The 15,663-nt window shown below is 59.6% G+C and overlaps 1 protein-coding gene across 17 annotated transcripts in view; it reads right to left on the bottom strand.

The window, feature by feature from the left end:
- Positions 1-12,640, bottom strand: part of EBF3 (EBF transcription factor 3) — a 127,785-nt gene extending 115,145 nt beyond the window's left edge. For 5 of the 17 annotated variants that reach the window (XM_043475078.1, XM_043475080.1, XM_043475085.1 and 2 more), the window contains exons 1-4: positions 3,305-4,013; positions 3,043-3,199; positions 2,617-2,680; positions 1,876-1,931 (exon numbers count right to left, since the gene is read on the bottom strand). In XM_043475078.1, the coding sequence (XP_043331013.1) occupies positions 1,876-1,931; positions 2,617-2,680; positions 3,043-3,199; positions 3,305-3,438 (411 nt within the window). In that variant the 5' untranslated portion in view covers positions 3,439-4,013. Of the gene's footprint in view, positions 1-1,875; positions 1,932-2,616; positions 2,681-3,042; positions 3,200-3,304; positions 4,017-7,426; positions 7,446-12,528 lie in introns of those variants that run through there. The other 12 variants (XM_043475076.1, XM_043475082.1, XM_043475083.1 and 9 more) reach the window with 8 other exon arrangements.
- Between the last annotated feature and the right edge of the window lie 3,023 nt (positions 12,641-15,663).

The following is a 15,663-nucleotide window of genomic DNA, read 5'->3' as shown; positions in this document are numbered from 1 at the left end:
TCTGACACTTCCGTCCACTTCCAGGCGGACAAAGCCCTTTCTCGAGGAAGCCCGGGGCTGCCCTGTGGGAAGAGCGCGGGCCTCCCGCGAGCCCCTCTCCCAGCGCCTCCCTCCCGGTAGGCTGGGAACCGCGGCGGCGACGGTGTCACCGCAGGCCGCCGGGCCGCCTGGGGCTCCGGGCGCGTAGCCGCGGCGGGCGCTGGCACTTCTGAGAGCGCGGCTGGTCCTCGGATGGATCCCCGTATTTATATTTGATTTATTTTTTATTTTGTAGCACAAACAGAAATCCATAAACTGTCGGTTCAGCGCCATTGACTCTTTGATCAGTTACTGGGCTATTTCTTTCCTTCTCCCCCCGCCCCCATCTCCGTCAGTGAGAGGAGATTAAATGCCTTTATTTTCAACTGTTTATACTGCAAAGGTACAGGGATAAATGAACAATAAAAGTGCACTTAAAACGGAAACCTCCTCCTCCTCTGTGCATAAACTCAGCGCTGCCTGCATCAACCTCTTCAACCTCTTCGTTAGAACACAGCGATTTCCCGAAACATTTAGCCCTTATATACAAAGGAAATAAAAGCACCCTGTCCACCCAGAGCCGGAGTTCCAGAGGCTTCACTGAATCCCAGAGAAATAATTACCCAAGGGCACACCGCCTCCACCGCCTTTGTCCGAAAGACCATAGTCTACCTGTCAGATCTGCTTTACTCTAAGAGAAAACCACACTGTTTTACCACTGCAGACGCTAAAATCCAGCAAGCTTGTTGCCTAGGTAAGGACAAACTTTCAAAGGGAAGTAAAATCTGAAAACTAATTGCCCTGCAGACAGTAGGAAGCCTGTGTGCAGGGCTGCTAGAAGGACCAGAGAGTTCTTTTCCACTTGGCTCACAATTCTTAAAGTTAACATCAAAACGGAAGATGCCACTTTCATTTCTAAGCGTGAAGCTCAGTTTGGAAGCATATTTTAAATCAACCTGTGCAAAGTGGATTTCACGGAGGAACTGGATTGGCCTCCTCCCCCAACACTATTTTAGGAAAACTGGGGGGAAATCTTTAAAAACAACTAACCAACAACATACCACGCAACACAAAACCAGCCCAAGACTGCACAATGTCAAAAAGCAATGAAGCGCTTTCCTGCACTTAATCACCCGACTGATAGCCAAGTTATGATCGGAAAAGTTGACCAAGACAAGTTAAATAATTTAATAAGGAACTGCTTGTAATTACGTTATTTACAAGGTATGACAGAGAGTGGGAAGGGACGAGAAGCTGCCCCCAGAGCAATGGACGGGTTTGGGTGACCCCTGGAGCTCAGAGTTTGAATTATGGAGATGGGGGGCTGAGAGGTGAAGATGGACTAGAGAACAAGGTGACTTTTCACCCCAACACATTTAACTTTTAAATCCAAATACACGTCTCGTGTTACGAGACCATCACACTGGAAAGGAGAAAAAAATGAACTAATCAAGTCCAACTCAATGGGCTTTGGAAAGGAGTTAGTTGCCTTTGTTATAGGGGGAAAAAAATCAATGAAATGATTCCAAGCAGAGAGAGAAACGTTTAAAAATATACAAGGGGGAGACCTTGAAATTTTTCTGTCAAATATTAATTACAATGATTAATTAAGACAGAATTTGATTCCAATCACAAGCCATTTAATAAAGCATATATGTCCTATTCTAATGACAACATAAACTATTTCACCAATCGCTTCATTTATTCCAATAAATAGGGAATTCTTATTAGCATGTCAAGAAAACTAAATGAGAAACAAATACACCAGATCCTTTTGTCAGCCCTCTCCTCTCTGAAACTCCAGGACAGCCCCAGCTGAGCAGTGAAAACTAGTGCAAGAGACTTAAACTTTCTCACCTGTTTGGTCATTGAATCTATGAGGCGAACGTACAGATCCTGCTCCGTTCTGACTCCTGCAAGAAACAGGGACAAATTCTCATCAGGATTTCAGCGAGGGCACTCAGGGGCACAGGAAGTGGGTAGCTCAGGACTGCTGCTGCCGTGATGCAGCAAAACTTAAGCATGCCTTTCAAAGGCAGGAAAGAGAACCCAGCCACTCGTTTTAATTTTTCTCTTTTCTTAGGAACCTTGAGACTCTTAGGGCTTGTATTGAAAGGGGCAAAGGACTCTGCCTGGCTGAGAGCAGGCCTGGTTGCTGAACCGGGAGAGCCCATGTGCTCATTTATTTTTAGAAAACAAAGCACAAAATGGAAACTAAGTGAGTGTCTCAACTCTTTCTAGTGTCTCTCGAGGATTTTTTAAAAATCCGTGCACAGGAAGTAAGCTGTGCTCCTTGTACAGAGCTACCCCCATCTCGATAATTAACATTAATTTGCAAAATTGAAAAAAGTCACTTAAAAGTGATGTTCTGCTGGCGCCCACATCGATCCCCTTTTTACTTTCTACTTCAAGCCCAACCGGTTAATCATGTGAAGTGCCATCGACTTATTGATCGTTTATGTTTTGTTTTCCTTCTATGCCATGAGAAGATTTCGTGTTTACATCCGTGTCATTTTAATCTCGAAATCTTTACGTCCTCTAAGCATCGCGAAGAGGAGGGCGCGAGCCCGCGGGGCGGGAGCGGCCGCCGCCACTTACCGTTGCTGTAGAGCAGCTGGAGTTTATAGTGGATGCCGTTGTTGGTTTTCTCGTTGTTGGGCTCCTGAAAGTAACGATAAATAATTGCGTTTAGTGCGCCTGGTGTCCGGCGCGGCCACCGCACTCGGTCCCCCTCCACGACCGAGGCCCCTTGGCCTCACACAAGGCAGGACTCCTAGCCGGGAGCAGCGCGCTGATGTCACTTTCCTGCTGGAAGCCCAGCGCCCTCCTCGCCCGGAGTGAGTCCGGGGGCGCAGAGAAGTTGCCCAGCCCTCCGCGGGCCCGGTCGGCCTCACGTGGCGGCGGCAGGGGCGCCTGGCCGAGCCGTCCCCGCCGCCGAGGGGGGCACCCGGGGCCACGCGCTGGGGCACCGCCTGCCTCCCACTTCTAGGAAGCCGCAGGGTGTGATTGAGTGTTTGCACTTACTTTCTCTTTCTCCACAAAGTCCACAAAAGCGGTCCTTTCAATCTCCACCGGCTGCCCCTGCCTGTCGTAGAGCGCCAGCACGAAGTGGAAGAAATTGGACTTCCGGAGGTTGGAAGGAGGCTGCTTTTCGAAGTGCGCCCGCGCCAGCCCCACGCCGCTGCGGGAGGAAAGAGACAGCGGCCCGGTGAGGAGCGCGGCGCCAGCCGGCCGCGGGGACCCGGCGGGGCCGGGCCCGGGACGCGCGGGGGCGGCCGGTACGTACCTCTGGGCGGCCGTGTTGGCGTCCACCACCCCCGCCGTATGCATCCACGAGCGCACCGGGTTCATGCCGCTGCCCAGCGGCTCCTCCTTCATGGTCGTCCCCCCGCGCGGAATATTCTCCTGAATCCCAAACATGAAAACTGCTGGCGGCGGCCGCCGCTCCCGGCCGAAAGCGCTTCCGCGAGCAGCGGCGCTGGGGGGCTCGGCGGCAGGCGGCTGCCCTGGCCGCGCTGGCCCTGCTCGGCGCCTGCGGTCCGGCCCGCCGCCGGCTTCAGCCCGTCCCGGGCAGGCGCGACATACACCGGCGGCTGGACGCTCCGGACGGCCGGGGGCGCGGAGGCGGCTCCACCGGCGGCTCCACCGGCGGCGGCGGCGGCGCTTCGGAGGAGCAGGACGCGGTGGCCGCGGCGGCGCTTGTTGTTGTTGTTTGCAGGCGCGCTCAACGTGGTGTCATCCTAGCCAGGCGGCGTCCGCGGCTGCAGGGCACTGCGGGATCGCCCGCTTCTGGCGCGGCCCGCCTGCTCCAAAGACAAATAAACGGGGCAGTGAGTGCCGCGGCGCAGTCCCGGGCGCAGGCGGGGCGCGGCGGGGCCTGGAGCGGCGCGCGCAGCGGACGGAGGCGCACAAAACTCAGCCCTCTCTCCCCGAGGAATGGACCCTTTCCCGGGAGCCAAAACTCGAAGCCCCCGGGAGCGGCGCTGTCAGAGGGTGACGTCGGGGGGCGGCGCCTGCGCCATATATGGGAGCGGCCGCCCCTCGCCGCGCCCCTCGCCGCCGCCGCCGCCGCCGCCGCGCTCGCCGACTGACTGCCTGACGGCGCCGCGAGCCGGCCCGAGCCCCGCGAGCCCCGCGAGCCCCGCGAGCCCCGCCGCCGCCCAGCGCCGCCGCCGCCCCCAGCCGCGCGCCGCGGCTCCTCGCGCCCACCCGCCGCCAAGGAAGTTTCTCCTCGCCCAAATCAGTCTCCAAAGCAGACAGACAGGCAGTGCGCGGCTGCTGCCTGGCCCCGCAACCCCTCCTCCTGACATCAGCCACACAAGTCAAAGCACGATGGGGAGGAGAGGGTAAAACGCAGGGGCGCCCCCAGTTGCCCAGACGCCGGCCGTAAACGCCAGGGGCCGCGGGCCGCCCCGGGACGGCCCAGAGCGGGAGGCGGGTAGACGCCGGCAGGCCGCAGGCAGGGGGCTGGAGGGGCGAGCACCGGGCCGGGGCGGGGGGCGGGGGCTGGAGGGGTGGGGCAGGGCTCCCCGGCCAAGGCGGGGCGCGCAGTTCAGCCCGGTTTGCAAGCCGACTGACGGCTGCTGGGGGGCCGATGTGCCCCCGGCTGGGCCTCGCGGGGCGCTCGAGCTCTCCGCCCCGGCGGAGGCCACCGAGTGTGTCGGGCTGGGGCACCCACGTCGGAGGCGGGCTCTGCCCGATGCGCGCTCTTTCCCCGTGGCCACGGGAGACCCCGTCCCCCGGCCTGTCCTTAGGCGCAGGGAGTGACAAAGAGGCTCCGGGCTCTCTGGGCGGACAGGAAGCGCGCCCGGCCTCTCCGGCGACCCGGGGCCGGGTGTCCGGCTGCGCGCTCCGCGCGGTGACCAGACCTCCCCGGCGCCAGCCGCTCTAACAGCCGAGCAGACGCTGCGGGCGCCCGGGTCCTGCCCTCGGTGCCGCTGAGCCCGGGTGAGCGCGCGGCGCGCGACTTTCCAGACCTGGTTTCGAGGAATCGGGAGGGCAGCGGGGCGCGAGCAGCGCGTGGGCCCGGCGGCCGGGCTCCTGCAGCCAGGACTCGGCGTCCAGGCGCACTGCCCACTGAAAGGACCTGTGCGTGACACGAAGCGGGGACCCAGGGGACGCCCGGGAGCTGTCCCAGCACTTCCCTGCCGAGAGAAGTCAGGCCCTTTTGATTAAAACAAACAAAAACAAAAAAAAACAGGTTTCAAGGTGCAAGTGTGTCGCAGGACAGACTCTTCACGCCGGGTCTGGGGTGGCACTCCTTTTATTTCATGAATTGGCAGTGGGTGTACGCTAATATTTTAATTAATCGGGAAAATCGAAGTCCGATTTACCTTATCTGGGGACCCTCAAGCCTCTTGGAAGGGGTGAGAAAAAAGCAGTTCTGGAAAGCAATCTATTTTGCTGGTGTTGGGGGTTAATGACTATTGCCAAAGATAAGTGAATTACCACAGCTGTTGCGCCAGTCCCATCTCAAAATCCATTCCGGTGCCGGCCGTCTAATTAAATACGTAAGTATAATAAAATCATATTTTATGACTATTTGAGGGTAATGAGATTAGTCTTTAGAAGCGATCGCCACATATTAAAGATGCCACTGTCTATAGAATGTTAATAACCTTAAATCAAAGTGTATGGAAACTATTCACGATAAATTAAAAGAAAATTTCTGTATTCCTAATAAGCCCAGCGCTTTTCACCCACAGCCAACCCAGTGGAAGAGGGAACACTTTCTTCGTGGAGGGACAACGCAAAATAAAGTTGCTCAGCAGTGGAGGGTGGGGTGGAGACATGTCTTTGTCTCTGCGTGTTTAGCTGCTTCGGGGGCTCACGCAAGGCAAGCGCCCAGGCAAGCGTTATTGTCAGATTATGCAAAGTGCCTGTTCGGAAAAAGATGAAGTTGGAAAGAGGAAACAATGCTTCCTTTGTAGCACACTTCCTAAAATGCCCAGCCCAGGCTGGAGGTGCCCCCTTCTTTGCTCTAACGAAAGTATCATGCTTAAAATCATTTACAGTATCTTTAATTCAGATTACACGCGCCAAGGCGATTTAAATCTGATTACCAAATTAGAAGGTTTAAAAACAAATCCTTCTAAATCTGATACTGTTGACTAAAGAGGGAAAAAAAGTTCTATAAGCCCATCACAGAAGGTAACGATCCTGCCCCAGAAAGAAAAGGGGTTTTAAACCTTTTTGACAACAAATGCAGCTGCCCCACTATTTTGGACGATATTAAGCGAAAATGAATGCAAATCTGTGTTCAGCAGCCATCTGGCCCGAAATGGGGGAGTCAGCTGCTCTCACAACAGGCTCGGAGGCTGAATCCATTTCAGCTCATTTTCTAGATCATCTGGTCCCGCACCCAAAGCGTGGAAAATACGGTCTTTATCATTCACCAACTTTATCTTTTTTGTCACTCCACTGCTGGCTGCGAGCTGCGGGCACGGGGACTCGCCACCCGAGCAGGCTCTCCACACGGGCCTGCTGCGGAGTGGCCTGGGAGGGCAGTGCCCTCGGCCCCCACCTCCCCCCACCCCAGGGGTTCGCCTTGACGGGGCGGGAGCGGTGGCCGAGAGGACCCGGGGTCCCAGCGCCCAGGCCAGGGGGGGAAGGGGTTGCAGGCCCATCCCGGATGTCCAGAGAGAGGCTGCAGCGCGTGCCCGCGCCCGCCCTACCCCCGTAGGGGCCCTGCCCCGCCCCTCTCCCTCCCTGGGGACCTAGGGGCGCCCAGTACCCCGGCAGGAGACGCCGAGGGGGGACAGGCTGACACTGTGGAAGTTGCGCAGGCCCGCCGCTACCGTCGGTCCAGCCTCCGCGCACAGAGCCCTCCCAGGGGCCAGACAGACGCCCAGGGGCCGGCCCGGGCGGGGCCTGACCTTCGCTGGAAACCCCGCGGGCCGCCACGGCGGCGACCACCGCTCAGGGCCCCGCGCTCAACGCGATTTGCACGGGTGGCCCTCGCGCCGCCGCCGCCGCCGCCTCCTCCTCGGAGGGTGGGAAGTATTCCTTTTGTGCGGATTTACGGGGAGAGGCTTCAATGAGCCCCCTCGCATTTGCATTTAAATAGCGGCATCAAGCGCTTCGCGTGCCACACACCAGTGGGCTCCCAGATGTCACGCCGGAGTCAGTCAGATGGCCAGTGCCCAGCTGTCCTCCCCACGTCGTGCCGGAGCAGGCAGTGACCTTAAAGAGACAGTGCCCTCAGCCCCTGGAGCCCCGCTCGGGGAGCGGCTTGCAGGGTGCAGGGCCGCGGCCGCGCTTGGCCGCTGACCCGCGGCACCGCCGGAGGCTGGGCCAGGCGGTACAACCGCGCGGCGCCCGCGCCCAGGCCCTCTCTGGCCTCCCTGCCGGCCGCGCCATGCCCGGGCCGCCGCGCGCGCCAAGCCCTCCGCCCATGCCCACTACCCACCCGCGGGAGGGGGCGGGCGGTTCCGCGCGCGCCAGGCCTGAACTTCCCCCTCGCGTCTCTCCCGTCCCACGTCCTCCACGGCCGAGTGGTGCGGGGCCTGGTGAGCGGGAGCCATCCAGAAACTTCGGCCAAGTTGGGGTCCCAGGATGCATGGCCGGCCTCTGAGTCTGGGCTGGACCCGTGTCCATCCAGGGGGCAACCTGTGAATGCACCCTCTGGCTCTCGGCCGAGCCCGGGGAGCCAGCCTCCCTCCCTACCAGCCTTCCAAGGAGTCAGAAACTGCATTTCCGGCGTTGAGAAGCCCGGGCCACGGTTCCTGGAAGCCGATGCCTAAGAGGGATCCGGGGTGCGGGGCGCGGCCGGGCGCGTCTCCCTCGCAGGGCCGGTGTCCTCAGGCCCAGGCTGCGCGGCCGTGCCCCTCAGAGCCCTTGGGAAAGGGTGGGAGCCACGCGCCGAAGGCCAGCGGTTCGCTTTCCCGCCTCCACGCTGAGTTGCAGGCGCGGACCGCCCCCACGTCCTCCGCGCCCGGGGGTCACGCTCAGACTGCGCCGGTGACCCGGCCTCCAGCCCCGCTCTCGGCCCATCGCCACAGGCAGAGCTCGGGAAAAGAACCCGAAAGCGGAGAGCCAGACTGACCTTGGGCACCAGCGAGCAGGAGGCCGTAGGGGCTGGGAGAGCGGAAGAAGACAGTAACCCTGGGAGGGCGCCCCTGGGAAGTCGCGCACTGCGGGGTGGGGTGGCACAGCCGGGCACTCGCAAACCCTGCCCGGCGTGGGTCAGGGGGCGCGGCCCCTGAGTGTGCCCGGGGTTAGCCTTGTACCACGGGGGGTACAGTGGGCCCGTGGGCCTGGGGAGGTCGGGAAAGCCGGGGCTCCGCACTCAGGCCACCCCAACCTGTTAAGCGATGAGCCAAGGGCGCCGGGCCAGAGTCTGGGGAGGTTTCCAGGCCCAGGGAACGCGCCTTCGCCCTGGCTGGACAGGGACGGGGGCTGAGGGCTTCTAGGGAGGCTGTGGCGACAGAACTCCAGCCAGGACGCGCCTCCCGCCCACCCTCGGAGGCAAGTAATTGGGCATCTTGTCCCGCACACAGGGGGTTCCTCTGCCCTGCGCCGAAAGGCGCGAGGCCTGGCTGGAAGGATTCACAGCTAAAAAGCGAACATCGGAGGGTCCCAGACCCCTGATCTCTGCATGGCCTCCTCAAGCCCGGTCACTCTGGAAGGGTCAGGCTCCTGCAGGCCGACCCCAAGGACCGAAAAGGGCTCAATACTCCAAGTGAGAAGGTGCAGGCGCCTCCTGCCGAGGCGGCCAAGTTTGACAAACAGCGCCTCCTGGGGTGAGCAGAGCAGAGTGCCGCCGCGCCGCCGCGAGCCGAGCCACCCAGACTCCCACCCCGGCCCGGGCAGGTGGCCGCCGCCGCTCCCCTCCTGCCCGCAGCGGGCGCACCTAGGCCTCGCTGACCCGATGACCCCAGGAGCGCGAAGAGCCGTCCGCCCGCCGCCAGGTCCTAACTGCCGCTCACGTGTGTCTGCAAAGTCAGGCCGAGCCCGGGCACCCGGAATAAGGCCCGGGTGGCGAGCACCGAGCCCGCTCCCCGCAGGGAACCGCGCGCTCCCAGTTGCCCGGTCCTGCGGGGACAGCGGACGCCAGCCGGCCCGCTCTCGACGGCCTCCCCGGAAAGCCTAGCTCCGAGCGGGGCCGAGGATGCCGAGCGCGCCTCGGCTCCTGGAGAGTGCGAAATTAGAAAGGAAACAGTTAATTCCTCTCCCCTGGTCCTAACTTTTCCCCGGCCCTTCCGGTCACTTTGGCTAACCCCATATTCCGAGTCAGCCCCTGGAGCTCCTCGGTGGGAGTGAGAATCCGAAATCACACGCTCGCTCTCAGCCAGTCGGGCTTCTCCCTACGCACTTTGCAACCTTAAAGGTTGCCTCTCCGCAACACGCTCGGCAGGAGCACCAGAGCGGGGAAAGACGGCTCGTGCGTGCCAGGAGTCCCTCGGATCCGAAAAGGTACAGAGATTTCGCAACGAGCAGGGATTTCCCGAGCTGCCTTCAGCGGCGCCCCAAGGCAGTCCGGCAGGAGGAGCCCGAGCCGGCGCCCCGGACCGGATTCCGCGAGCGCCCGCCCCGCCAGTTTACAAAGCAAACTTCCCCCTGAGCAGTTTCTAGATCGAAACAGCGCGCGCAGTCCGCCAATCAACACCTCCACAGACCCAAACTGCAGAAACACCGATCGATCAGATAATTTCAAATATTATAATTGGCTTTAATTAAACACACTGCGTTCTAATTAACTCTGAAATTTTAGCATGCTTTGGGACACTGGTGTCTGATTTGATATTGTCAGTCCAGATGTCCTAATAAAATTCAATCCTCCACTCAAGACTTCAATATTCACTAAGAACAAAATGCAAATTAAATGTAAAACCTAAAGTATCACCAAAGGTATAATCAAGAAAGGTGTCTCAAAACTTCTCACTTTTTATTACGCAGTAGTTTAAAAATGCAGATTACATCCTAACAAGACCTCTCCGGCACACCATAAATCTTAACTCTTTCCTGGGCTGTCGGTGCCCTGCCACTGGCTTAAAGGTAAAGAAGGGGGGGCAGACAGATCCCTTGGCAGGTCTGCACCACCTCATCTAGAAGCCAACGGAGTGCAAAACTTTGCCAGTGAGATTATGGTTTGAAACACCGGCTTTGCCAACCCAGGCAAAGGAGCTGGGGTGGTAGAGAACCAAGGGGTGCAGGTAAGCAGGTTGGCACGCCACGGACGTCCTCCTCTGCCCGCGACCTTCGCCCGTGCCCTGGCCACTGCTCAAGGGAGCGTGAACACACCCCTTCTCCTGAGCAAAAGTGTGGAGCTGGGTGACAGCGGCCAGGCCGGCTCAGTCCGCTCGCTTAATTATCTGAGCTGCGGGGACCCGGACAAAGAGGCTGGGAAGGCAGGGTGAGCACACCGCCCCTGGACAGAAACGTGTCAAGCCCGCCTCCCTTCCCGCCTGCACAAACCCTTTCGCCCTCATTCTCGCGACTTCTAAGGGATCCAAGCCGGCAGTCGGGGTGCGGCGGCGCGCGGTGTCGGGAAAACCTCTCCCGGGAAGCACAGCGCAGGCCACGCGGGGGTGCGCCTTTGGCGACACGCTGGCAGCGACTAAATTCTTTCCCCATGCGAGGGTCTGCTAAATGTACAGTCCAGAATGAGCCCTGTGAAAGGAAAGCTATTCTCACACTAAACATGTGTATGTTTTCCATACTAATGGAGTCACTTAAAGCTGTTGCTAATTTAACTTTTTAAAAAGGCCACACTGTGGAAATTTGCATTTTCTTTAGGATATTGAAATGAAGAGGAAACTGCTGGGCGGCGAGGCTGCCCAGGGCATAGCTGGGGGCCATGCAGAAATAAAAACAGATAAAGAAAAGAAGAAAGAAAGAAACCCGCTTCTCTTCTAGACTATTAATAAGCAATTTGTCCCGCTGAAATTTACATTGCAAAGCGCGGCGCACTAGCAGCCGCGGCGGTGGAGCCGGCGCAGGCTCGGGTATTGCGTCCCGCGCGGGGTGCGGGCGGCCTCTGGACCGACCCGGACGCCCTCTGCAGTGATCGGTGGGCAGCTTTGAATTTGGCGTCCTTGTCGCCGCACAGCCGACCCTCGCCCACACCCACGCGTATCTGCACCCTAGGGCCCAGCCAGGGCCGCGCGCCCGGGGAGAGCCAGGACTGGAGCTGCGCGGTGGCCACTAGGCCAGGGCCGCAGCCAGGTAGGGGGTCTCTCGAGGGCAGACCCTAGGCTCCCAAGGACATCCCAGACTCAAGGACCCCCATCCGCCCCCAGTACTGCTCAGGCCTTAAATTAACAACGCCAACAATAAGCTGGAGATTTTTCGCCCAGTGCCGCGCGGCCCTGGTCCAAGTCGACCGCCAGTGCGGAGCCTCGCGCTGCGCGCCCGCCCCGCGCCCCCGCCAGCTCCCCCGCCCGCGCGCGGCCCGGCGGAGCGCGGCTCCCGAGCCTAGCGTGGGGCCAGGGCGCCATCTACGGGCGCCGCGCGCTCCGGGCGCCGCCGCCGCCACCCTCTCCCCGGCGGAACCCGCGCCACCTCCCGCCGCCGCCCGCGCTCGCCCCGCGCCCGCTCCGCGACGCCTGCCACTTATCACAATTACACGGCGTTCCCCGTGCCAGTTTGCTTATGAAACATTGATTGCTAGATGTTCCAACTTTTAAGCACTATATTAAAACTTTCGAAATGAGGGCGCTCTCCGGCTTGCTTGCGATTTTTAGGCACACGATTAAGACATGAAATGTAAAGATAATGCAATTTGCTTTGTTAGTCTAACTCTGCGATTTGAGACTCGTGTCCCCAAAGACCAGGCGAGCTTTTCGCCTTTATTTATTTTTATTAAAACATCAATCTACGCTGGAGCTGGGTGAACTCGGTTTCACCTGGAGAACATAAAATCCTCCATACCAGAGAAATAAGCACCTTTCATAAATCAGCGGTATTCCTGACACATCGATCAATTTTTGGTTGTTAATCCGAAAGGAGGAGTTTTAATTGCTTCCCGCATTCTCATCCTGGCACCTCGGGTTTCGACCCCTCCCTCCGGCCCTCCAAGGGTCCCACTTTGTATTGGGGGAGGGGCTGTGATGGAGAAATCCCGGGTCCTTCCCCGAATCCCAGAGCCCCCAGTCTCCGCCCGCGCCCGTGCGCGCCTCCCCCGCACCGAGGGCTCCCGGCACGCGCTTAGCTCTCCGCAGCCTAGCCTGGGAGGGCCTCGGGGAGAGGCCACCGGGGACCCGCGAGGCCCCTCAGCGTGCTCGCCGGCCGCCACGACGCTGCGAGGGCCCGGCGCTAAAGTTCCCCGGGCGGCCGGGCCCGGAGTGCCGCCCCGGGTCCCGGGCCCCCGCGTCCCCCAGCCCCGCCGCGCACCCTCGCCGCAGCCCCGGCCCGCGCTCCCGCAGGCGAGGAGAGCGCACTCCGGCTCGGCCAGCCAGCGCCGGGCCCGCGACGCGCCAAGTTCAACTTTGCGGGCCCGTGGCCTCCGGGGGGCCTCACTCCGGGGCAGGAGGACCCCGACGGGATCGCGGGCAGCCTCCGCGCGCTTACCTGAGCCACTCATTCGACGGGCATGGCGGGGCGCCCCGGCCGCGAGGTGACGGCGGCGCCGGCGGCGGGCCGGGAGGGTGTGCGGCCCGGCGCCTCCCCACGTTCCCACCTCCCGCCCTCCCGGGAGAGCCCACGGGCCGGGCCGCGAGCGCGCCAGTGCGCACGCGCCGTGCTGCCTTCCACCGCGGGAGGCGGCGGCGCGGTGCGCGGGGGCCGAGCGGGGGCGCGAGGAGGAGGTGCCCGCCGGCGCCCCGCAGCCCGCCGGCCGCCGCGCCCCGAGGCCGCAGCTGGGTCCGAGGGTGGGAGGGCTTGGGACCTCAGGGGTGCCCTTGGCCGGACCCAGGGCCCTCCGTGGGGAAACTCTGTTGCCGGGACCGGGGCCCCTCCCAACACCGCTCCTTCCCCGGGGCGTTTGTAACCTGCTTTGGCCAAGAGAGCACGCCAGGCCCCGGACTGGCCGCCCTGGCCGGGACACCTGTCCAGAAGCCGGTTCCAGGCCCGGAGAGGCCTGGAGATGTCTGTGTGGACGCGTGCACCCTCCCAAGTGGAGGATGGCGCGGAGTGCCCCGGGCCCTTTCGGTAATATTGGAGGGGGGAGGCCTCCTTGGAGAGGAGGTGCCACTAATAATCTAGTGAGAAGCAGCTTTCTGCCTGGCAGTCACAGTGAAAGGGGGACACAAGAGATCTCCCACAAAAGGGGAGACGGGCCAAGATTCCCCCTATAAAGCTGCCATGAAAGAAAGTCCCTGGCCCACGCCAAGCCGAGCTGTGCGCAGCTCTTGGAGAATGAGGCCAGGCAGCTAGGACCCCGCGACTCCCGTCTTTGGTGTCACCTGGCAAATGACCGGCGATGGAAACTTTGCAGTAAACATCTGGAGCTGCTTTGTAGGCAAGAAATGGGACCAGGTGGGCACTGGCATCCTGGGGCCTGTGGCTGGCGCTGGGGTTGGAAGGAGCTGACCTGCCTGCCCTCTCCTACCCCAGATCTGCTTATTTCTCTAACATGCTCCTCTGATGAAAACCTAGGGCTCTCTCCTACTAATGCTTATCTGACTGCTTCCTCAGTGCAGTTCAGGTACCTAAACAAATACAACTTTCACATCAGCAAGGTTTGTCTCAGAAAGCACCAGTGTGGTGAAGCGGGACCTGCACCCTCCATCATTCCTTGGTTTTTCTCCCCTGTTTCTTGCTCCTAGATTTGTTTTGCACTCTTCACTTCAACCTTTTACAGTGAAAATTGAATGTGCTGAATCATGAAATCTTACTGGAAGGAAAAAGTTATTTTTGGCCATTTATTTAGTGAAAAGCACTCTAGAGAATGCAACCCAGAAACTTACTTTATTATGATAGCTTAATGTAAGAAAAGAACTAAATAACGAATATTTCCCCCTTGTCATCTTCACTTGGGAGTCATTTTTAACGTGAGCCAGCATGAAACCATTAAACCTATATGCAATATTTTAAGATGTAAAATTACCCATGTTTTTAATAGCACCTCACAGGTATTGGATGTTGTGTGCCAACATCCGAGATAGGCATGCCCATGCACAGGAAAGCTGGAGGACGTGTCCTGGTCACACTGCCAGGAAGCTGCAGCCACAGCCCCAGGGCCGGGCTCCAGAGCTCTGGTCCTTAGAAGGGGCAGCCACGTGTGACTTCAGAGGCAAAGGTGGGAGGGGGTCTGCTGTCTTGAAGTCGCTTTGCGCACGTGGAGCCTTGAAAGGGCTTCTTCTCAATCAGTCTGGTCAGGTCAGCTGTGGAATGGCAGGGAGGGGGCTGGGGAGGGGCCTGGGAGGTGGACTTTATCCTCAAATGGGCCCTTGGTGACCCTGCGCACTGCTTCACCCCAAGTTCCCGCATCCCCCCCCCCCAGGTTTTGCCTGTTCCCCTGTCCCTGGAGGCTGCTGTCCCCAGCACTCCCCCAAAGGGGCCCCTGCTGCCCCGAGGGTGCCCGCCCCTTGTTCCACGGCCCCATCTCTTCTCGAGCTGCCCCTCGACAGTGGTGCCTGGGGTTCAGCTCCGCAGGTTCTTAAGGGAGATGTGCGTGTGTGTGGTGTGTGTATACATGAATGAGGAATGGATGGAGAACATTTTGCCACAGCGGTCGTGATTCAGGGGCCAGTTGCTGGAGAGAGGAATGGTGCTGGTCTGGTGGGTCCATGTGAGAAATGATATGATCTGCTGGAATGCTTGGAGGAAACCCATCCTTTTTATGGGAGGGAGAAACTCAGAGAGCTCCACCCTGATGAGCGGTCCATAAGCTCACTTTCACTTACCTGTATCAGCACAGAGGTGTCCTTTGAGGAGCCCTCGACTCCCTCTGTGCCTCACTCACTGCCACGCCCTCCGCTGCCCTCCGTTACCCCGGCCCCCCCGGAATATTCTCGCAGGCTGGGCTGAACCGTGTGCAGGGGTGAGGAGGCCCTGCCCACGTGCACTGGGTGGGGGGGGCATGTCACAGCTACATGTGCGAGAACAACAGGAAACAGCCAGGTGATGTTTGCGCTGGGAAAGGCCTCCGCAGGTCTCAGAGGTTAAGCCCAATTCTCTCAGGCACATAAAAAATCAATGTCCGTTTCATCTGTCGAGGTCCACATCTGTATGCTTTGTCAGTGGCCACTGTACCTAGAAACATAAATTCACAAACATCAATATTCAAACCTGTTTCAATATTTACTTTGATCTCCTTACCCGTAACGAGCACTGAGCCTGGTGGCCACCACTAGCCAGCCAACACTGTGCAGGGAGGACTGCAAGGCGGGGCTGTAACTGCCCCCAGGAGCACTTGCTCATCCAAGGGCGGGGGGTGCAGGGAGCCCATCGTGGAGGTGAAACTCGGCCGCTGGACCCAGAAGTCAGAGCTCAATCGTGGGCATTTCCAGAGCACAGACAGTTCCAGGGACTGTTGTATTTGCAGGTCTCTCATTCTTGAGGGAGTCGTGTCTCTACGATCTCTCTTGCTAGAAACTCCTGGAGTCAGGGCCCCCATCCCGGTCATCCGGTTTATTACTTCTTAGGACAGAGCTGACTCGACAAGGGGGCTCAGCAATGCTACCTGAATTAACACAGATGCGATTCAGTGTTAGAGACTTCGGTCGCGGGAAGATTCACACACACACACACACACACACACAC

The sequence above is a fragment of the Cervus canadensis genome, chromosome 8, assembly GCF_019320065.1.
Source record: "Cervus canadensis isolate Bull #8, Minnesota chromosome 8, ASM1932006v1, whole genome shotgun sequence".
Taxonomy (NCBI): Eukaryota; Metazoa; Chordata; class Mammalia; order Artiodactyla; family Cervidae; genus Cervus; species Cervus canadensis.
This window is presented reverse-complemented; position numbering and strand designations above follow the sequence as displayed.